The sequence below is a fragment of the Urocampus carinirostris genome, chromosome 19 (assembly GCF_059441175.1).
Source record: "Urocampus carinirostris isolate Australia breed hairy pipefish chromosome 19, RoL_Ucar_1.0, whole genome shotgun sequence".
In the NCBI taxonomy this organism is placed as follows: domain Eukaryota; kingdom Metazoa; phylum Chordata; class Actinopteri; order Syngnathiformes; family Syngnathidae; genus Urocampus; species Urocampus carinirostris.
Genome location: NC_142367.1, coordinates 8,435,965 through 8,458,562, shown reverse-complemented (window position 1 = coordinate 8,458,562; position 22,598 = coordinate 8,435,965). Strand labels below are relative to the sequence as shown.

The window sequence follows — 22,598 nt, the reverse complement described above, 5'->3', positions numbered from 1 at the left end:
TAAATCCTTTAACTGACGCTATTGGATCCGAGTGCTTGTTCTGGTCCATGACAGAGTAAAGTTAAAGCGGGTGAAAAACAGGGCCCAACGTGACTGGCGAGGATTGAGCCGCTTGGCCGATCTAATATATTCTAAGTTCTTGTGGTCAGTCCAAACTATGAACGGCACCGTTACCCCCTCCAACCAATGCCGCCATTCCTCCAGGGCTAGCTTGACGGCCAACAACTCACGATCCCCCACGTCGTAGTTGCGGTGGGCCGGGGACAACCGCCGGGAAAAGAAGGCGCACGGGTGCATTTTCTGGTCCTTGTCCGACCGCTGGGACAGGACAGCACCCACTCCCACATCTGAGGCGTCCACCTCCACCACCAGTTGGCGCGCAGGGTCAGGCACCTGGAGTATGGGGGCCGTAGAAAAATGAGTTTTTAGACGGTTGAAAGCTGCATTAGCCTCGGAAGACCACCGAAATGGCTCTTTAGGGCTGGTAAGAAGCGTGAGAGGAGCTGCCACCGAACTGTAGTTCCTGATGAACCTCCGGTAGAAATTGGCAAAACCAAGGAATTGTTGGAGTTTTTTCCGAGACTCAGGAACAGGCCAAGAGGTGACTGCTGATACCTTCGCAGGATCCATCTGAAGGGTCCCCTCCGCCACGATGTAGCCCAGGAACGAGACTGTCTTGGCGTGAAACTCGCACTTCTCTGCTTTGACAAATAAAGAGTTCTCTAGGAGACGACGGAGAACCAGCTGGACATGTTTTCGGTGTTCATCGAGGGACTTTGAGAAAATTAAGATATCGTCCAGATACACAAAAACAAAACGATTAAGCACATCTCGTAAAATGTCATTTATCAAGGATTGGAAAACGGCTGGAGCATTGGTTAATCCGAACGGCATTACCAGGTACTCGTAGTGACCGGTGGGTGTGTTGAATGCTGTCTTCCACTCATCACCCTCCCGGATACGGACTAAGTGGTAGGCGTTGCGCAGATCAAGTTTAGTGAAGATCGTGGCCCCCTGTAGAAGCTCAAATGCAGAGGCAAGCAGAGGCAAGGGATAGCGATTTTTAACTGTGATTTCATTAAGGCCCCTATAATCTATACAGGGCCGGAGTGACCCGTCCTTCTTTCCCACAAAAAAGAACCCCGCCCCTGCAGGAGAAGAGGAGGGTCGAATGATACCAGCCGCCAAGGCATCGGAAATGTACTCCTCCATGGCCTTTCTCTCGGGAATGGACAGGGAGTAGAGGCGGCCCCGAGGAGGAGCAGACCCAGGCAGGAGATCAATCGCGCAGTCATAAGGTCTATGAGGGGGCAAGGAAGAGGCCTTAGCTTTACTGAAGACCTCCCGTAGGTGGTGGTAACAGGCTGGGACTTTGGACAAATTGGGTGGGGCCCTCGTGGAAACAGGATGATTTGGGTAAGGAGCGGCTCGCAGACAGGTTTGGTGACAGTCCATGCCCCATTCAAGTATCGACCCAGTGCGCCAGTCGAAATGGGGGTTGTGTTGCACCAACCAAGGATGACCCAGAACAAGGGGTTGGTTAGGGGAGTGAAGTAAATGAAATCGGATCTTCTCTCTGTGATTTCCAGACAACTGTAGTTCTATGGGTTCAGTTATTTGGGATACGGTGCCTAATAGGTGACCATCCAAAGCCCGAGCTGATACCGGGTTAGGAAGGTTTTTAACAGGTATCCCCATCTTGTGTGCGAGTGACAAATCCAGGATATTTGTTTCGGCGCCAGAATCGATCAGGGCATGGAAGGGCTGAGATGAACCGGAAATAATGAGATTTGCCCGGAGAACAGGTCTATCAGTCTTGGGGGACGATACTAAAGCAGAGCTCAATCGGACGTCCCCTATATCCGACGAGCGTTGGCTTTTAACGGGCAATTGACCACCCTATGTCCCTGGCCGCCGCAGTAAAAACATAACCGTTCGGAACGCCTTCGCTGGCGCTCTTCGACGGAGAGAAAGGTGCGGTCCACCTCCATCATCTCATGAGGTGCGGTAGAAGTGGTTGGGGGGTTCGGTATCCTACTCATGTCTTGACTTTGCCTGGTGATGGATTGGCTGGGATTTTCTCTCTCTCGGCGTCTTGCCTGGACCCTACGGTCGATCCGGGCGGTCAGTTCGATAGCGTTGTCAAGAGTTACCGGAGGAGCGTGGGATACCAATTCGTCTTTGAGATAACCGGACAAGCTATGGAGGTAGGCGTCGACCAGCGCCTCTTCGTTTCAGTGACTCTGGGCTGCTAGAGTGCGGAAGTCAATGGCATAGTCGGCAATGGAGCGTCTCCCCTGGCGGATGTTCAAGATGGAACGAGCAGCATCGACTGATGAGGAACCAGAATCAAATACTTTAATCATTTCCTGGCTTAGCAAACTAAAAGAGGTGCATGCTGTCGCCCCTCGTTCGTATTCTGCTGTTCCCCAAAGGCGGGCTCTGCCAGTCAAATGATTTATTACATAGGCCACCTTCGTCTTTTCGTTCACAAAGGCTCGCGGTTGTAGATCAAAAATTAATCGGCAATTTATGAGAAAGGGGCGGATCTGGGCGGGCTCTCCATTGAATCTCTCTGGCGAACCTACTCGTGGTTCAACACTGCCGACCTGATCAGAAAGAGGCGGAACCGGATCTTGTGGTCGTGTTGCCGGGGAAGCTTCGCACTGTTGCTCAAAAAATTGTTGGTGACGTTGTACTTGCCGGACCAGTGTGGATACGTCATGGGCGATCTGTTGTACCGCGCCTTCGGTATGTAGTAGGCGCTGTAGCGCGGATTCCTGCTCGGCATCTCCGCATTTCTCGGAGGTGGGAAAAAATGACGCTGGATCCATTTTTTGGTTCGAGTGTTCTGTCATGGACCAGAACAAGCACTCGGATCCAATAGCGTCAGTTAAAGGATTTATTTGGACAAGGTTCGGTGGAGCAGGCTTGGGACGTCGTCTCTTGGTAGCAGACAGCCTCTTTGGACGATATGGCAACTCCGTGGTGAAAACGCGTGACGAGTAACGTAGCAGGTAAGTCGGTGGCCGGGACGGAAGAGTAGATCGTAAACTTTTAACAGACAAGGGTCAGGCAACGAGAATCAGACTTGGAATACACAAAGGGATCGTGGTACCTTGAATGTTGGAGGCTCACTCAGGGAAACGAGGAGTACACTCGAACGTCCATCTCTGGACGCTAACAGCTTATGTAGAAAGCTTCCACCAATCAGGAAATCGCGTTCCAGCACACCAGCTGATTACCTCAGGTGGCTCCAGTTAGGTAATCACGACAAACTCGATTTGTTTATGACACAAATTTGGGTTGTTATCAACACGAACTTGGACTGTTTTTGATGCAAACTGAGATTGTTTATAACGCAAACTTGAGTTGTTTTTAATACAAACTCGGACTGTTTTTGACGCAAAATCGTTTTGTTTTTAACGCAAACTCAGTTTTTTTTGGACACAAACTTGGGTTGTTATCAACACAAACTTGGGCTGTTATTGACGCAAACTCAGATTGTTTATAACGCAAACCTGGGTTGTTTTTAACACAAACCCGAACTGTTTTTCACACAAAATCGGTTTGTTTTTGATGCAAACTCGTTTTTTTTTGTCCCAAACTTGGGTTGTTATAAACACGAACTTGGGCTGTTTTCGATGCAAACTCGGTTTGTTTTTGACGCAAACTCGGTTTGTTTTTGACGCAAACTCGGGTTGTTATTAACACAAACTTGGGTTGTTATTAACACAAACTTGGGTCGTTTTTGAGACCGACTTGGCTTGTTTTTAAAACAAACTCGGACTATCTTAACTGCAAACTTGGGTCGTTTTTAACACAAACTCGGACTGTTTTCGACGCAAACTCGTTTGTTTGTTTTTACACAAACTTGGGTTGTTATCAACACAAACTTCGGCTGTTATTGACGCAAACTCAGATTGTTTATAACGCAAACCTGGGTTGTTTTTAACACAAACCCGAACTGTTTTTCACACAAAATCGGTTTGTTTTTGATGCAAACTCGTTTTTTTTTGTCCCAAACTTGGGTTGTTATAAACACGAACTTGGGCTGTTTTCGATGCAAACTCGGTTTGTTTTTGACGCAAACTCGGTTTGTTTTTGACGCAAACTCGGGTTGTTATTAACACAAACTTGGGTTGTTATTAACACAAACTTGGGTCGTTTTTGAGACCGACTTGGCTTGTTTTTAAAACAAACTCGGACTATCTTAACTGCAAACTTGGGTCGTTTTTAACACAAACTCGGACTGTTTTCGACGCAAACTCGTTTGTTTGTTTTTACACAAACTTGGGTTGTTATCAACACAAACTTCGGCTGTTATTGACGCAAACTCAGATTGTTTATAACGCAAACCTGGGTTGTTTTTAACACAAACCCGAACTGTTTTTCACACAAAATCGGTTTGTTTTTGATGCAAACTCGTTTTTTTTTGTCCCAAACTTGGGTTGTTATAAACACGAACTTGGGCTGTTTTCGATGCAAACTCGGTTTGTTTTTGACGCAAACTCGGTTTGTTTTTGACGCAAACTCGGGTTGTTATTAACACAAACTTGGGTTGTTATTAACACAAACTTGGGTCGTTTTTGAGACCGACTTGGCTTGTTTTTAAAACAAACTCGGACTATCTTAACTGCAAACTTGGGTCGTTTTTAACACAAACTCGGACTGTTTTCGACGCAAACTCGTTTGTTTGTTTTTACACAAACTTGGGTTGTTATCAACACAAACTTCGGCTGTTATTGACGCAAACTCAGATTGTTTATAACGCAAACCTGGGTTGTTTTTAACACAAACCCGAACTGTTTTTCACACAAAATCGGTTTGTTTTTGATGCAAACTCGTTTTTTTTTGTCCCAAACTTGGGTTGTTATAAACACGAACTTGGGCTGTTTTCGATGCAAACTCGGTTTGTTTTTGACGCAAACTCGGTTTGTTTTTGACGCAAACTCGGGTTGTTATTAACACAAACTTGGGTTGTTATTAACACAAACTTGGGTCGTTTTTGAGACCGACTTGGCTTGTTTTTAAAACAAACTCGGACTATCTTAACTGCAAACTTGGGTCGTTTTTAACACAAACTCGGACTGTTTTCGACGCAAACTCGTTTGTTTGTTTTTACACAAACTTGGGTTGTTATCAACACAAACTTCGGCTGTTATTGACGCAAACTCAGATTGTTTATAACGCAAACCTGGGTTGTTTTTAACACAAACCCGAACTGTTTTTCACACAAAATCGGTTTGTTTTTGATGCAAACTCGTTTTTTTTTGTCCCAAACTTGGGTTGTTATAAACACGAACTTGGGCTGTTTTCGATGCAAACTCGGTTTGTTTTTGACGCAAACTCGGTTTGTTTTTGACGCAAACTCGGGTTGTTATTAACACAAACTTGGGTTGTTATTAACACAAACTTGGGTCGTTTTTGAGACCGACTTGGCTTGTTTTTAAAACAAACTCGGACTATCTTAACTGCAAACTTGGGTCGTTTTTAACACAAACTCGGACTGTTTTCGACGCAAACTCGTTTGTTTGTTTTTACACAAACTTGGGTTGTTATCAACACAAACTTCGGCTGTTATTGACGCAAACTCAGATTGTTTATAACGCAAACCTGGGTTGTTTTTAACACAAACCCGAACTGTTTTTCACACAAAATCGGTTTGTTTTTGATGCAAACTCGTTTTTTTTTGTCCCAAACTTGGGTTGTTATAAACACGAACTTGGGCTGTTTTCGATGCAAACTCGGTTTGTTTTTGACGCAAACTCGGTTTGTTTTTGACGCAAACTCGGGTTGTTATTAACACAAACTTGGGTTGTTATTAACACAAACTTGGGTCGTTTTTGAGACCGACTTGGCTTGTTTTTAAAACAAACTCGGACTATCTTAACTGCAAACTTGGGTCGTTTTTAACACAAACTCGGACTGTTTTCGACGCAAACTCGTTTGTTTGTTTTTACACAAACTTGGGTTGTTATCAACACAAACTTCGGCAGTTTTTGACACAAACTCAGTTTGTTTTTGACACAAACTTGGGTTGTTTTTGAGACAGACTCGGCTTGTGTTTAACACAAACTCGCTTTGTTTTTGACACAAAATTGGGTTGTTTTTGAGCCACCTGAGTAGACAAGAAGCCAAATGAGGTGCAACTCACAGGATTGCTGCTCCTTAGCCCGCCGGAACGTTTTGCGGGACTGGCACCAAACCGTGACACCGTCCTCCAGCAACTTGAGAGAGCGTCGCTTTTGCCAGCGAGGCGATCGCACCTGAACACAAAATAACAGGCAGCCATAACTGTTTTTTTACTTATTATCCATGAATTAATTATTATTAATGAAACTCTTCCATATGAAAAGTCAGTCCAGGAAGTCCTACCGACCTTCACCATGTTGGAGCCCTTCATCATCCATTGGATGTCTTCATTATCCTGCAAACCTTCAAGAAAAAAAGAAGAAACGTTAGCAAGAACAGAAATGGGCTAACTTTTTGAGTCACCGGCCAAATTTGGTTTAAAAATTTGGCAGAAGGGCTCAGCGAGGGGTACAAAAAAAATGATTGACTGGTTGATTTTTTTCTAAAACTTCAGAAATACATAGGTGGAGGGAAATGTAGACCTATCCAATTTTTCTGATTTGCGTTTCTGAACAAATATACATGCAGACATTTACATGTCATTATTAATTTCTGTCACGTTTGCCATGGCGCCCAATTGGCCCCGCCCGTGTGGCGCCAGCTGCAGCTCATTAACAGATTGGCTTTCCGTATTTTTAAGCTCAGTGCGCTCTCTCTTACTTTGTCAGTCCGTCAACGAACCTCTGCCCCGTCCTCGGTCCTGTTATCCTGTTGGTATTTTCAGTCCGATATTGTTCCTGTTTATTTTTGTGCTGGTTAATATCGGTTTCCAGTTTCGTTCCCATCTATTTTTGTCCTGTTTATTATTCTCTCCTGTTTTCGTTCCCGTCTAGTTTGTCCTGCTTTATTTCGATATCCTGTTTCTTTATCAATCTTATTTGTCCCGTCCTGTCCGGTATCGACACCATCTGTCCGATATCAACTCGAGTAATTGGAATCAATCTCGTCTGTCTCTGGCTTCCTGCCTTTTCACACCAGACCGCTGTCTACCGTGCATGACTCACCATTTCCCGTAAAATAAAAGGCTTGTGTGAGAACGTCACGCTTTTGGGTCCTGATGCTGTTCTGGTTCCTGACAATTTCATGGCTTAACTCCATCAAGTTTGTTTAGATCACTCAGAATAAAAGCCGTTAATTAGGCCCCAGATTTTTAGCACTAAATGTGATAATATGCATGGAAAAATTGAAATAGGGCTAGCTCAGAAAGGGCTTTTTTTTAACGGCGTGATTTTAAAATAATTTACAAGATTTTAAAAATCGCAAATACAAGGTTTTGCACAAAAGATCCAGCAGGGGGCAAACACAGGCACAATTTAGTTGCACCAGCCCAGACATCGTTTGACACTCTGGAGCTTGGGTCTCCAACGTTGTGGCCGCGGGCACCAGCGTTCCCCCTAAGGACAGCGGATCTGTTCTGAAAATAGCTCACCAGTGCTGGGTCATTGTAATTTTCTAGTAAAGTAAGTCTTTTAGTGGTTGACCGAGTCTATTCAACCCTGGTTTCGGTAATGAACCTGGCAATAAGACAGTAATAACATAGTAATAACATTGTAAGTTGTTATTTTAGAAACGCATATAAACATGGGTGCCCTTTAAACTAAAAAGTGACGCAAAGTAGCTCTCAGCTTGAAAAAGGTTTGAGATCCCTGCTCTGGAGGCTTTCAGTTCTGGTGGGTTTCTGAGCCATCGGCCCGGCACCTGATGCACATACTCATCTAAATCCTGCTGCATCAGTCGAGATTTTGATACAGGAAGCTTGCTGTCAATCGGACTTTGTGCACAATTTCTGGTACTTTGGTTTATTGCTGATGTTGAGTGTAGGATGTCGCAAAGGGGCACTACTCTTCACCATGGAGAATTTGTGATTAAGGGCTATACCAATTAACCTTACTTGATTCGACCTTCAGTTGGCCTGTTTTACGCCTTTCCCAAGGTTAATGGAATCTTTAAGTTTGCAGGGGTGAAAGCCAACCTTTACTGTTTAGCAGCACTTCCAGCATCATGTTCATTTAGTCACGTGTCAGATTTTTGTACAGAAAACTTTGAAGGCCACGCCTGCATTTGTTTCCAGGTGGGAAGCGGATTTCCCAGCACACAATAATGTAGCCATTTATTTGAATGTTGGTCTTGAATGCAGGTTACAATAATGCTTAAAAAAATGGATGGGGGGGGAGAAGACACACGAAGGGACACTGGAATCAAAACAACAATCCTTTTTAAGTGGAACTGTACTGGTTTTAAAAAACATTTTGGTAACGCCAGCCTGAAAAAAAAGATCTCATATTTTCTGTACTATAAGGTGCACCTAAAAAAACCTAAATTGGGCCAACATATAATCCGGAGCACCTTATATCACCGAAAGTACTGTGGATAATATTCGAATAGTTGCATACAATACAACAGTGCATAGTTACAATCAAACTTGCATACGGTAACTGTTCTGCCTTTGAGAAGCAGTGGTCTTGGAGTGCTCTTTTGTGGTTTATATATATATATATATATATATATGTCATGATGACTGATTAGTTTCACCTGTGCCCGCTCGTTTGGCGCCAGCTGCTGCAGGCTTCCTGATTGGTTCCCCGTCCTATTTAAGCTCAGTCCTTTCACTCGCCTGTTGTCAGTCCGTCAGTGAACCTCTGTTTCTACAAGGCAAGCACTTTGACTCTGATTCCCCTCAGTCAGGTTTTTTGCACCCGTTTTCCACCCGTCTGTTCCTAATTTCCACGTTTATCTCCGGCTACGACCTGTTTTTTGACCCCGACCACGTTTTGCTCTCCCGTCCCAGCTTACGACTCGTTTTTGATCCCCACCACGTTTTGCTCTCCTGTCCCGGCTATCGACCTGTTTTTCCCGTCTTCGACACCCAGTCTCCCGCTCCGGAAGATCCCCTTCCGCATTCGGAACCCTGTTCAGATTCTGTGAGCGGCCTGCTTCCTGCGTCCAGCGACCACCAGATCGCGGGCGCTGCCTTTTCCTTTTTATCTCAATAAACTTGTGGTTAACGTTACGCGATTGGGTCCAACCTTTGTTCTGGTTGTGAAAATATATAAATATATATATACATACATACAGGAGCCATTGAGTCAAGAACACATTCACATTTTTCACTCCCTCAGGGAAATTTATACAGAGGAAAGAATTCCCAGCCCCCTTGTTCAACCCAACCGATGTGTTGCAACATCTCATTGGGAGTCAGTAGGTGGTTTGTTGATAATAACAAAAAAGAAGCACATCACCTGGATGGCAGCTTAAATTCCAACTCGAACGCTCATTTCAAATGTTTTTTTGTTGTTGTAAGTATGAAACATATTGTGATTACTCGAATGAAAATGTATGTATATAGTAATAATTTGTACAAAATACGTACTCTTGTTTAAATTGTTTTAAATCATGCTACATACGGTAACTGTTCTGTTTTTTAGAAACATATACAGTGGTTTTTGTAGTGCTCTATTGTGGATAACTGCTGTTTGTTGCTAAAAAATAATTTCAGACTCCAAACCAGATGTCATTATGTTAATTTTTGTTCTATAGAAATAAGTTATTTTCATTTAAACGTGTTTATTATTCATGCGATCCTCACTCTTACTGTAAAGTTTAGCTCTGTGCACCTTATAGTCTGGTGTGCCTTATTTATGAAAAATAGATCACAAAAGACTAGTTTGGGGGTGTGTCTTAAAGTTACGGTAATTTGAAGGAAACGTGCCATTGAAAACGACATAAGCAGCAATTTGGAAGCGTGGACATGTGTTGGAAATAAACTCAGAGACCACAAACGAGGACTGCGCCCTACTTGATTACCCCTTGACCAAATAAATGACAAGGAGACGTCTTCACGAGAAACACAGAGAGTAGGAGAAATATATTTTTTAATTTTTAATTTGAGAGCCTGACTCCGATTTCCCGAAGACTTTAGCTGACTTGAATGCAGTTTTTGTCTGTTTGCACGTAATTCCACTTTGCTGGTATTGGACATTTTAAGACTCTATTAGTCTGATTAAAAAGCGGGTGACCTGAATCCGGACGGTAATTACATGAACGCATCATTTCTGATGATTGCTTTTCTTCTCTTCGGCTCCAATCAATGGCGATTAGAGTGCATCGATCACGTCAGTTTTGGGTCATTTTTCATTTACAATAAGATGTCAACATTTTTGGATCTTACCGAGACTGGTCAGCGGGTGGATGGCCTTAGACCTGGACTCGGACGTCCCGCCGTCTCCATGACGCCGGGGGTTTGCTTTCCGTCTACTCGCCAACATCCTTTTAGGGATGAATTCGATTTTATGTGCACTGCAATCTCAGCTTCTTTCCTTCCCTCCACTTGAGGCTTGCAATGTGTGCAAGATTTGTCTTTATGGGGGGGACCTTGCGCGCGTCGTCCCAGACGTCCCTTCGCTGACGTCACAAAAACCGTTTCAGTAACAGTGATGTGTCGTTCGCGAGCGAAACGGCTTTTTAAGCAGACTCTTGGAAGTGATCGACGGGAGCCGATGTCAAGCCGAAAAATATCGACCCTGCGGAAATCCGAAGTTTTTGTACGCTTGTTTACATTTCCAACTAAATGCGACTTGTTTGCGGTCTTCTGGGACTTCTATATGCCCCTGTGTGAACAAGACAAGTGACGTCAGACACAAGACACAAATTGTTTGCAAAAGTACTCATGGATGCTGACGCCGTCACATATCTGGCCATTTCAAAGTTATAGTGCTACTAGAGGCTGAACATAGACCTCCCCCAAATATTCAATAAACCCAAAACCTCTCTTTCCCGCCTTTCAGTATTTTTGTCCACCATGGTGTGTTGAGTTCTGTGCTACACAGAAGAATATGTAAGTATCCCACTTGGTGCTACATCACTTTAAATACAGTGGCTTGCGAAACTATTTGGCCCCCTTGAGCTTTGTGACCTTTTGCCACATTTAAGACTTCAAACATAAAGATAAAAAACTATAATTTCTTGTGAGGCATCAACAATAGGTGGGACACAATCATGAAGTGGAACACAATTTATTGGATATTTTAAACTTTTTTAACATATACAAAAAAAAACAACGAAAAAGTGGGTGTGCCAAATTATTTAGCACAGCCCCATTGAGTTAATACTTTGTAGCGCCTTTTGCTGCGATTACAGCTGCAAGTCGCTTGGGGTATCTCTCTATCGGTTTTGCACATAGAGAAGTTGATATTTTTGCCCATTCCTCCTTGCAAAACAGCTCGAGCTCAGTGAGGTTGGATGGAAAGAGTTTGTAAACAGCAGTTTTCAGTTCTTTCCACAGATTCTCAATTGGATTGAGGTCTGGACTTTGACTTGGCCATTCTAACACCTTGATATGTTTTTAGTGAAGCATTCCATTGTAGCTTTTGCTTTATGTTTTGGAACATTGTCTTGTTCGAAGACAAATCTCCGTCCCAGTCTAAGGGCTTTTGCGGACTCCGTCAGGTTTTCTTCCAGAATGGTTCTGTATTTGGCTCCATACATCTTCCCATCAATTCTAACCATCTTCCCTGTCCCTGGTGAAGAAAAGCAGGCCCAAACAATGATGCTGCCACCACCATGTTTGACTGTGGGGATGGTGTGTTGAGGGTGACGGGCTGTGCTGCTTTTACGCCAAACATAACGTCTTGCATTACCAAAAAGCACCTTCTTCCACATGTTTGGTGTGTCTCCCAGGTGGCTTGTAGCAAACTTTAAACGACACTTTTTATGGATATCTTTAAGAAATGGCTTCCTTCTTGCCACTCTTCCATAAAGGACAGATTTGTGCAGTATACGACTGATTGTTGTCCTATGGACAGATTTTCCCACCTCAGCTGTAGACCTCTGCAGTTCATCCAGAGTGATCATCGCTTCTTGGCTGCATCTCTGATCAGTTTTCTCCTTGTATGAGCTGAAAGTTTAGGGGGACGGCCCGATCTTGGGAGATTTGCAGTGGTCTGATACTCCTTCCGTTTCAATATTATTGCTTGCACGTGCTCCTTGGCATGTTTAAAGCTTGGGAAATCTATTTGTATCCAAATCCAGCTTTAAACTTCTCCACAACAGTATCCCGGACCAGCCCGGTGTGTTCCTCATCCTCATGATGCTCTGCGCTTTAAACAGACCTCTGAGACTATCACAGAGCAGGTGCATTTATACAGACTCTTGATTACACAGAGGTGGATTCCATTTATCATCGTTAGTCATTTAGATAAACATTGAATCATTCGGAGATTCTCACTGAACTTCTGGACAGTTTGCTGCACTGAAAGTAAAGGGGCTGAATCATTTTGCACACCCACTTTTTCGTTTTTTATTTGTTGAAAAAGTTTGAAATATCCAATAGAGTCTCTTCCACTTCATGATTGTGTCCCAATTATTGTTGATGCTTCACAAGAAATTACAGTTTTATGTCTTTATGTTTGAAGTCTGAAATGTGGCAAAAGGTCACAAAGTTCAAGGGGGGCAAATAGTTTTGCAAGCCACTGTATTTAGTGAAAATCAACTACAGGCTGCTCTTGTAGTTGAATTTTGTATCGTTTGGATAATAAACCCTAAGTAAAACTTGCCTGGCTTCCCTTTGAGGTTTTATGTATTGATTCCTGTATGGCCAGACATATAAGTTGCTCACTTTGCCAAATATTAACTTTAAATAATGTTTTTTAAGCAAATTTGCAAATCTGTTGTCGACTTTTGTGGCTTTATTCGCTGTGGATTAAAATCTAACTATAAAAGAAACATCTCACATCTGGTATTTTAAGGGTATTCGTAATGACAGAATAGAACATGGAATGAGATATAGCAGATATGCAAATGATCAAGTAATGGGAGGGGCCACAAATCAAATTTTGCTTAGAGCCCCATGATGGATTGTGGATCAAATTTAATTTGGGGTCACACGTGTTAAAAACATAGTTGATTTCTGCGTAAAAACGCAGAGCACACTACAGTTTTCTAAATGTGTGAAATTCAGAAACTGAATTTTTGAATAGCTGGTTGAAAAATGCGGTGTCATCATTTCAACAAAGTAAATATTTCCCACCGGCTCAAAAATGATTTTTATACAAGGAGCAAATGCTCTTGTGTTCGAAAAAGTAATTTTGTGCATTGGGTTACGAAAGAATCAATAATATATGGATTTAAGAAACAAAAACAATCCTAAGAGCCGTTAGGGAACTGAAAGAGTCGGCTCTTTTTATTGGGCGAAGCCGAAAAAGCCGGTTCTCAAAATCAGAGACGGAGTTTCTATATGGAAACGCACGAACCAAACCGAGCGCCCCGAAAGCAACTGAATGTACCGATGCTATATTTGGCAAAAGTCAAGCTAACGTCAGTAAGGCCCCTCAGACAACCTTTCAAAACAAAATCATAATAAAACTACTAAAAGAGCGAATGTGCAAACTCTTCTAACCTTACCATCAGGAAGAATAAATGATGAAAACTGAAAAAAATCATGGCTCATCTTGACTGCAACAGCAAAAAGCCGACAACGTTTATGAAATGAAACAAATTTTACCCAGTTTCCGCTTTAGCCCGATACAACTACTCTAACTTGACCATACACGCAAACCCGCTAATCAGATTACTAAATATAGACGAGCGGCTGGGCAGTGGTAGTTCATAAAAGGAAACCAACACCTATTCTTTCGAATAGCTTTTGTTTTTTTTCCACCATCTACAAAAGTTTGTTCTTGAAAATTTGCTAATGGGGGGGGGGGGCGGCAGGGGGGGGTATTGGTGTCGACAACCATGTGTTTTTCTCCTACATTTTTTGCCAAACGATTAATTTGGGCGAATTTAAAGGAAAAGTGTGCGTTATTTGACCACTAGATGTCGCTGTATTGCGTAGTACAATTGAGGGTTTGAAAGCTACAGAGACTCAAAGTGAGCAAACCACAACATTTTTTCTACTCAATTTCTTCCCCAGTCGTTTACAAGGCTTTTACCCTCGGATTCAAGAAGGCTCCCTGTAGGTGAACATCATGTCATGTTAAAGGGACAGTGTGTATTATTCACACCCCCCGGTGGTTTAAAACTCCACTTGAAAAAGCAAACATATTATTTTAACGAATAGGCAAAAATTACATGAACTATCGTGTAAACATGATTTTTTTTAATACATGGCGGTTGAGAAATTAGCATTTATTTTACACAAAAGGATCCTCACCTAGAGGGAGCTGACATGATGGGCCGCCATCTTGCTGCCAAGGCTACTCCTAAAACCTGTTTTTTTTCTTTTTTTAAATTTTTGCGAATAACTGAGATTTTTCTAAAAAAAACTTGAAAAAATAGAACACAGTGTTCAACTATAAGATAATTTTTGATCATTTTAGATCTATTTTTTACTTGTTTCTTTTTTCACGTTTACTTATTTTTCTTATTTTTATTTGTTTCCCTTTTTTCTTCACCTTTTCTCTTTCTTTTTTTCTTTTTTCCCCATTTTTTCCTTTTTTCTCTTTTACATTTTATTTTTTTCATATTTTTCTTTTTTCCCACCCTTTTCGTATTTCCCTCTCTATTTTCTTTCCTTTTTAGTATTATTTTTTTCAGATTTTTCTCCCTTTTCCTATTTTTCTTTTTTTTCCTTTTTTAAATTTTTTTATTGTTTTTCGTTTTTTTTTTTTGCAAAAAGCTAGGCAAAGGAAAAATAATATTGTGTTTTGGTCACTTAGAGTCTCCATTGTTTGTATTCTTCCTTGTGCTTTATAGCTCTCGTTTTCAGTGGGACAACACCGTACGTGGTCAAATATTACAGACTGTACCTTCAACTAAATTAATATTTTTCCACCTACAAGTATTTTAAAAACTGTACGTTTACATGATAGTTCATGTGTTTTGTCTGATTATACAAAAAAAAATTTTTTGTATGTATGAAGTTATTTTCATCTGTAGGAGGGACTAAATAAAACTACTCACTGTCCCTTTAAAGAAGCTGGGTGCCAATCGGTGCGCTGTGGGCGGTACCGGAAGTGGCCGCCGAAGCCCTCCTTGCAGTAAGTGGACCTTACTTTAACACGCTAGCTTCCCCTTTTTGATCGCTCGAGACAAATGGGTCACGAAATGGGTCAACACTTGTCGCTTCCGTGGAAAGATTTGCATGATCTCATCAATTTTTGTATTTATTGACATCAAATCTTTTGTCCAAAGTCCAAAGTCAGCCGGACTCGGTCGATCGGAGGCTTGTGGAAAAAAGTAAGAATGGTAAACAAAACAACTATCAAAACTTTGATCGCTTTCATGATATTTGGGGAGGTATTTTTACTTCAGATAGCCGACCGTTATAGCTTAATCTACCCAAAAAGGTCATATTTAAGTGCGTGCATAAACTAACCACCGGATAGTGCTGTAACGGCAATCTAACGGTTCCTTTTCCGACTCCAACTCCTTTAAAGGGACAGTGTGTACTATTTAGCGCCTACCCGTGGTAAAAAACAAAATCATCCCTTAGAATAAACACAGTATTGATCTGAATGATAAGCAAAACTACATATATAAACGTATATTTCTAACAATACCTGTAGGTTGAGAAATTTGCATTTATTTTACATGACATAAGCCTCACCTGAAGGGAGTGATATATTTCTTTGCCGTCTTGCTGCTACGGGTACCCCCAAAAACTCAAAATATGTATGTAAAAAAAAAAAAAAAAAAAAAGGAAATGCATACCTGTCAACTTGTACGGTTTTGTCATACAAAGTACGTTTTTTATGCGTTTTAAGACGAGTACGACGTACAAGGAAATCTGTACGAAAAACACAAATTTGTCAATAATGGGTACCATTCGGGGCAGCACGGCGGCGCAGTGGTTAGCGCTTGTGCGGCACAGTTCATGTCATGGGAACCTCCTGCGTGTGTTCAAATCCAGCTCCAGACTTCCTGTGCGGAGTTTGTATGTTCTCCCCGTGCTCGCGTGGGTTTCCTCCGGGCACTCTGGTTTCCTCCCACATTCCAAAAACATACATTTCAAGTGAATTGTCCGTAGGTGTGAATGAGCGAGTGAGTTGTCTGTCCCCGTGTGCCCTGCGATTGGCTGGCAACCAGTTTAGGGTGTCCCCTGCCCACTGCCCGGGGATGGCTGGGATGGGCTCCAGCCCCCCCGCGACTCTAATGAGGATAAGCGGTACGGCTAATGAGATGGGAGAGATGAGATGGGTACCATTTGGTAAACACCGACTATCACGAAACGGCAAATCAATAAAGTCTAACGAGTTCGCCGCGGAAGCCTCTATCTCAGTATTGTTTTTTTCGTTGCAAACGAAGCTAGCGGTTTGATGCCAATGTGCGCATGCGTCTGCCGCCTGGGGATTTCCCATCATGCATCATTCCGAAAAAAAAAAAAATATATGGTGTACGATTATTTTGTAGTTTGTACGGAAAAATACGACAGTTTGTACGGGCATGGAGCCGTGGAGGTTGACAGGTATGAAAATGGTGCGTTTTGGTCACTGCGTTTGTATTCTTCCTGGTGCTTTTTAGCTGTCGTTTTTGGTTGCACTCCATCAGGAGTCTCCGATTGATACCCGCGGGCACCAGGGTGCCACCTAAGGACAGCTGAGGTGCCCGAGCATAGCTCGCCATTCTGATTTTCTTGCAAAATGAATGTTTTAGTAGTCTAGTTAACACTTCTGTACTTTTTAATCATTAACCTGATAATAACATAATAATAACATGATAAGTTATTTCTGATTGTATAACAAACTGGGTGCCCCTAGTGCTGATTAGTATCAAAAAGTAGATATCAGCTTGAAAAAGGTGGGAGAACCCTGCAGTACACCATACAATTGAAGATAGATAGATACTTTATTATAGGGAAATTCACACTTCCAGCAGTATCCTTTTGTTGTTTATTAACAGGATGGCCTCGGGGTGCTGTGTTGTAGTTTAACAACAGCAGAGTGGATGACGTCACACGCTAGGCCAAAAGTTCGACGTCCCTGCAGCAGATGGAAATCTTTGTGCCCAGTGTTACACCACCTCGTGTTCACGTAGATAGCGAGTGCACCTCCTCTCCGCTTCCCGCAGGCGTGTGTCTCTGTCTGCCCTAACAGCGCTGAAGCCGGGTAGCTCCACGTTAGCGTCAGGGATGCTAGACATGAGCCGTGTTTCCGTAAAGCACAGCAAACTGCACTCCTTGTACGCCTTGATGTTTTTCACCAGCACAGCCAGTTCGTCGGTCTTATTTGGTAGAGAGTTCACATTTACCATGATTACGGACAGTACTGAAGACTTATAACGCCGCTAGCCACTTAGCCTTAGCTCCGGCACTGCATCCACGATAGGGCCCCCTCATCACGCCGGCACGAGAATTCTTCAGGGCAAGTAGTTGATTCCTCGAATAAACGCATTTTTGTGCGTTAAAACCCATAACATTAGGATAGAAAGTAATCCAAAGGGTAGTTGTCAAACGGGACGAAAAACACCGAAGATAGAAGCAGACACTTAAAACAATAAATCACAAAAAGAGCAAAATAACATGGAGCTGCTGGAAAGGCTTCCGCTCGCGGCGGCGCCTATGATGTTATAATAATAATAATAATTTCCTTTGTATTGTCATTCTTTGTAACAATGTACACAGAACGAAATGTCGATACACCTGACCCGTTGTAGCGAGTCGATGCAGCCGCAGCCAGAGGGCGCCGCCATTATAGCAATTAGGTATGTCTCGGCCGAGGCGCGAACCAGCGACCTCCCAGTCTCAAAGCGGGCACACTACCATCTAGGCTACTGAGCTGGTATGTTGAAGTAATTGAAGTAAGATTGCGCTCGATAGCTAAACCCAACTCAGGCCCGAGCTGGACCCAATAACTTGATTTGGGGGACAGAGCCCGAAGCAAACCTGAAATTTGATATCTTATTTGGGAGAACTCGGAAAAGGATGGTTGCTTTTAGCCGACTACACGAATTTCGGCTAAGGCTTGGGCCGGTCTCAGGTTCATGCACTGAAATCTAGTGTTCAAATAATACACACTGTCCCTTTAAGATGATGGCTCTGTTCGCAGGCATCCTGACCCCCTCTGCCCCCCAACCCGATTCAAAGAATCATGAGTGTCCCGGCAAAGTCGGAGGGCGACCACCAGAAACGTTTTCAGGTCGCTGTCGATGTCATCCGGAATCTCCCCAAAGAAGGTCAGTTCACAAAACCTGGGACTCCAAAGTGGGGCCCGGGGGCCCCTTTTGGCCTGACGCATACACTTGAAGGGACGGTTGCCCGCAAAGTGTGTTTGTTTGCTTTGTGAAAAGTGAGGCGTGGGTGCTTTTGGTGTGAGCAGGCCCCTACCAGCCGTCCTACCAGCACATGCTGCGCTTCTACGGGCTCTACAAGCAGGCCGTTTCGGGCCCGTGTGCGGTGCCACAACCTGGCTTCTGGGACCCACTGGGGCGCTACAAATGGTGCGTATGGTGTCGGCAACACAAAGCCAAAGCGTTTTTTTGTCCGAATGTATTCTTGGAAGACAGTGGTCGTCAACCTTCGAGCCGTGGACCGGTACCGGGCTGTGGGTTGATTGGTACCAGGGCGCACAAAAAAATTATATTTTACCTATTGTTGTTTTACTGACACTGCTACGTTTTAGAATGAGCCTGAAACGGAGCTTTGAGGAGGTATGTTTGAATTATAAGGTGAGGAGCTCAGTCATCCGGGAGGGACTCTGTGTAGAGCCACTGCTCCTCCGCATTGAGAGGAGCCAGTTGAGGTGGCTCGGGCACCTGATAAGAATGCCCCCCGGACGCCTCCCCCGGGAGGTGTTCCGTGCATGTCCCACCGGCAGGAGGCCCCGGGGGCGACCCAGGACACGCTGGAGGGACCATGTCTCTCAGCTGGCTTGGGAACGCCTCGCGATCCCGTCGGATGAGCTGGAGGAGGTGGCTGGGGATAGGGACGCCTGGGCTTCCCTTTTAAGGCTGCTGCCCCCGCGACCCGACCCTGGATAAGTGGAAGATGATGGATGGATGGACGTTTGAATTAAAATGAGTGTGGTCTGCACCGGCGGGCGCAGTTGCCTGTCAGGCGGTGCAGCTGTAAAGTTGGAAATAAGGATTCCCGCCAGTCCCAGATACAGTGAAAGATGAATCCAACCAACTTTTTGCGTATATAGCTAATCATCTCAGAAAATTGTGTTTTTCGACCAGCGTGTCGTGGCACACTAGTTATTGTCAGGTGTGCTGTGGGAAATTATCCAATTTTGTACCTGTTCGGTCTAGCACCTGGCAGACTAATCAAGTAGCACTCTTTACTCTTCCATACCATAAGCAGAAGTAGCAGGTAGCTAAAGGTCTCGTGCTTAAAGACGAGCGAGTTAGTGACACACGGATGCAGCGACAGTTGGATAGCAGAACAACTGTGAAAGTAAGGAATCTGTTTTTGAAGAGGAAAAATGCTGATCCAGAACAGCGGGACAAAATCCGGACCCAGATGAGTCGAAGTCGAAAGAAAGCAAATATGTCCAACAAAGTTTCATTTTGATTTACTCTTACCAGATGTGCAATGACACCAACTCCAATATGCTTGGTAAAATACTTTATTCTTTGTGTTTGATTCCTGTTCAAGACGTTATAATATAATTTCAATTTCAATGTTGCGAAACGCTTATATTGGTAATATAAGCCTTTGTTTCACATTTTCAGCTGGTGGTGCTCCGCAGGACTTTTTCATTGAAAGAAATGTGCTTGGCTCAAAAAAGGTTGAAAACAGTGAACTATGTCATACTAGAACGATTGTAAACAAACCTGCTGCTATGGGAAAAACCTTTGGCAACAGAGTTGAAGGATGCATGGATCCCTAATTTAGGAAACAACACAAAGTCCATATAACACTAACAAGCTTTTCGCGTGGTTGGTTCATTCGATGAGTTTGTACTTGTAATGACTTGGCACACGGATCGACGTGAAATTTTGCGTCGATTGTTATTAACGACCACTGTGTGATGCGGTTTCCACGCTGTTCGGAGGTCCCTGGTTCAATTCCAGATTCTGGCCTCCTTGTGTGGAGTTTGCATGTACTCCCCTTACTCTCTGGCTCTCCATTTTCCTCCCACATTCTCAAATCATGGCTGGGATGGGCACAGCACTCTTGCGACCCTCGTTAGGATAGGCGGTTCGGAAAATGAATGAATGTGATTTCGGTGTGATGTTCCGAGGAGATCTAAGTGTTCTACAAGGCTTAATGTTGTTATTATTATAAATATTATAAGTGTTATTATTATTATCGGTATTATTGTAGAAAAGAAACAAACATATTTAATGCCGCTCTTGGGCCAGACCGTAAAAATATTGTCAGACAATAACCCGGTCCGTGGTACTGAAAAGGTTGCCGACCACTGCGGTAAGATATTCACAAAATATAAATCTCTGAATCGTGTCCGCCAGGGAGGCTTGGAGTCGGCTAAGAGACATGAGCAGCAGCGCCGCCATGGCAGCCTACGTGGAGCAGATGAAGCAAGTGGCGCAAGAGGTAAGCCGCGAGAGAATGGGAGCCCGGGCCTCGCTGATGGATGCCTGGTTGGCCATCCTTGCAGGTCATTGACACGGTGCCGATGGACGAGCACACAGCCTCCCTCTTCCGCCTCTTTGAACCGCTCTACACCGTCATCCACGACATGCCGCGGCCTCCGCGCACACTGACCTTGCTGGCGCCAGGTAAGCCGATCGCTTTCAAGTTTGAAGAGCATTTCAATGGGGCTGATTCCATTTTTGTTGTTCTAGAAGGCTTGGGAGCGCCTGAAGATCCACCAGCGGCTAATGAACGGGATGTTGAGGTAAGATTGGGTCCAAAAAAATCAAGGCCAACCTGACCGGGCCCGCGGTATTAAAGTCTGAACCAGCCTGCGCCCGACCAATGAACATGATTTGAAGGACCAAACCCGAATCAAACTGGATAATAAATTAAAGCCTATATGCAATGAAATCTAAGTTAAACAACACTGGATAAACATTGATATTTTTTACATTTCTGTGTCCATAAAGGTTACATTAATCGTCAGTTTTCCATCAATGGCGGATTTGTTTATGAGTTGACAAGATCATTTTCTGTCTGTTATTTTGATGAGTTGAAAATTCGGGCAGCAGTCTGTCCTTAAGAATCTAGCACAGCATTTTGAGAGAGTGAGAGAGGCAGATTGACAAAGAAGAACAATGAAGGGTGGATAATAGACAGAGAAGAGAAGTTCTTTTAAGGCAAGTTCTGTTTTTTGTGGACCACGGTCTCTCGTGGCCAAAACTATTCAGGGCCTCTAAACGCCTCAGCTGTTATGTTAGCGTAGCAAAATCACAGTGAGTTGGGACTGGATACTGATTTAATCAGTGTGTCTTGCACATCATGGCCAATCCAAGACTTTCCTTTTTTAGAATCTACACATCGTTTCAGTATACGTTTTCATAAATATATATTTATTTTTTTAAAAGTCAGCAAGAGAAGAGCTTGGCCTGACCCAAACATATTGATTGACACCTTTGACCAAACCCAGGCTGAAACTCAGTTTAAGAGCTTGCCTCTAACGAGAGGGCGAGAGCTTTGCCGATGGCGCAGAGGTCTGTTACTGACTCCACGTACGTCCTACCAGTCCGAAAGACGCTGCAAAAGGCCGCATATTAAACGTTGAATATGCAACCTCAGTGGAAATGTTTAAATCTAAGCTTAAAACTCACTTCTACTCTATAGCATACGAATAACCTAAACTTCTTATATCTTATATGTAGTAACTTGTGAAGCCCTTTGAGACTGATTGTGATTAAGGGCTATACAAATAAAAATGACTTGACTTGAATATATTTGTCTCCCAGAGTGCGGTGGCAGCGGCAGCCTCGAGTATTCTGGCGGACGACGCAGGAGAAGGTCCAGAGCGAGTTGGGGGTCTGAGTCTGCCAGGCAGGGAGCACCAAAGTCGGCAAGCGCACACCAACTCTGCTATTTCAGTCTCGTCAGCTGTGGTCAAACCGCGACGCAACGTGAAGAGTGAGGCCAAACAGCGCCGGCTGGAGCACCTCGTCCTAGCCGCCCTGATCCGCTTGCGAGACGACCTGAGGAACGTGACGGGAAGGCTGCGGGTCCTTGAGGGCACGTGTGCAGCGCTCGCCGCTCCATCGCAGCCAGTAAGCGGGGTAAGTTAGCACTTTGCCGATTGCCAGCGACACGCAGACCAGCGACTTCTTTGATTTCCAGGAAAGGCGGGCATGGTTGTTGGACCCATCGTCTTTGACCTTCCTCCTCTTGCTGCTGTGGCCATTAGCAGCGCAGGGTTTCCTTCACCTGTTGCGAAAGATCAAGAAGAGTCGGCGCCTGCTCACCTGAAGACGCGTCAAACTCGCCAGCAGAATCTCATAGGTCGTACCCCGACAATATCAAGGACTGGAAATTCCTGCCACAAAAGATGCGTTTGGAAGTGGACTCAGATTGGAGATCGATAAGACTCCGGCCTTGCTCCTGTGCCTTTTTTTGACTCCTTTGCAAAATAAATCAACTTTCCTGTCTTTCAAAAAAATTCAAA

At 43.8% G+C, this 22,598-nt stretch overlaps 2 protein-coding genes across 8 annotated transcripts in view; one reads left to right on the top strand and one right to left on the bottom strand.

The window, feature by feature from the left end:
* The window catches only part of LOC148347081 (1-phosphatidylinositol 4,5-bisphosphate phosphodiesterase delta-3-A-like), a 27,967-nt gene extending 17,413 nt beyond the window's left edge, over positions 1–10,554 (bottom strand). The window contains exons 1-3 of the mRNA XM_088324257.1: positions 10,304–10,554; positions 6,383–6,438; positions 6,158–6,269 (exon numbers count right to left, since the gene is read on the bottom strand). Of these exons, the coding sequence (XP_088180383.1) occupies positions 6,158–6,269; positions 6,383–6,438; positions 10,304–10,400 (265 nt within the window). The 5' untranslated portion in view covers positions 10,401–10,554. The remainder of the gene's footprint in view (positions 1–6,157; positions 6,270–6,382; positions 6,439–10,303) is intronic.
* Positions 9,852–22,598, top strand: acbd4 (acyl-CoA binding domain containing 4). Of its 7 annotated transcripts, none has more exons than XM_088324261.1 (8): positions 9,852–9,989; positions 18,117–18,243; positions 18,387–18,507; positions 20,482–20,566; positions 20,631–20,751; positions 20,818–20,870; positions 21,895–22,212; positions 22,274–22,598. In XM_088324261.1, the coding sequence occupies exons 2-8, from the start codon at positions 18,159–18,161 to the stop codon at positions 22,400–22,402; spliced, it is 912 nt and encodes a 303-aa protein (XP_088180387.1). In that variant the 5' UTR covers positions 9,852–9,989; positions 18,117–18,158; the 3' UTR covers positions 22,403–22,598. The 7 variants fall into 7 exon arrangements, with proteins under 7 accessions (XP_088180387.1, XP_088180386.1, XP_088180389.1 ...); XM_088324260.1 differs by lacking the exon at positions 9,852–9,989 and adding an exon at positions 15,062–15,110; XM_088324263.1 differs by lacking the exon at positions 9,852–9,989 and adding an exon at positions 15,089–15,110 and having other exon boundaries at positions 18,358–18,507.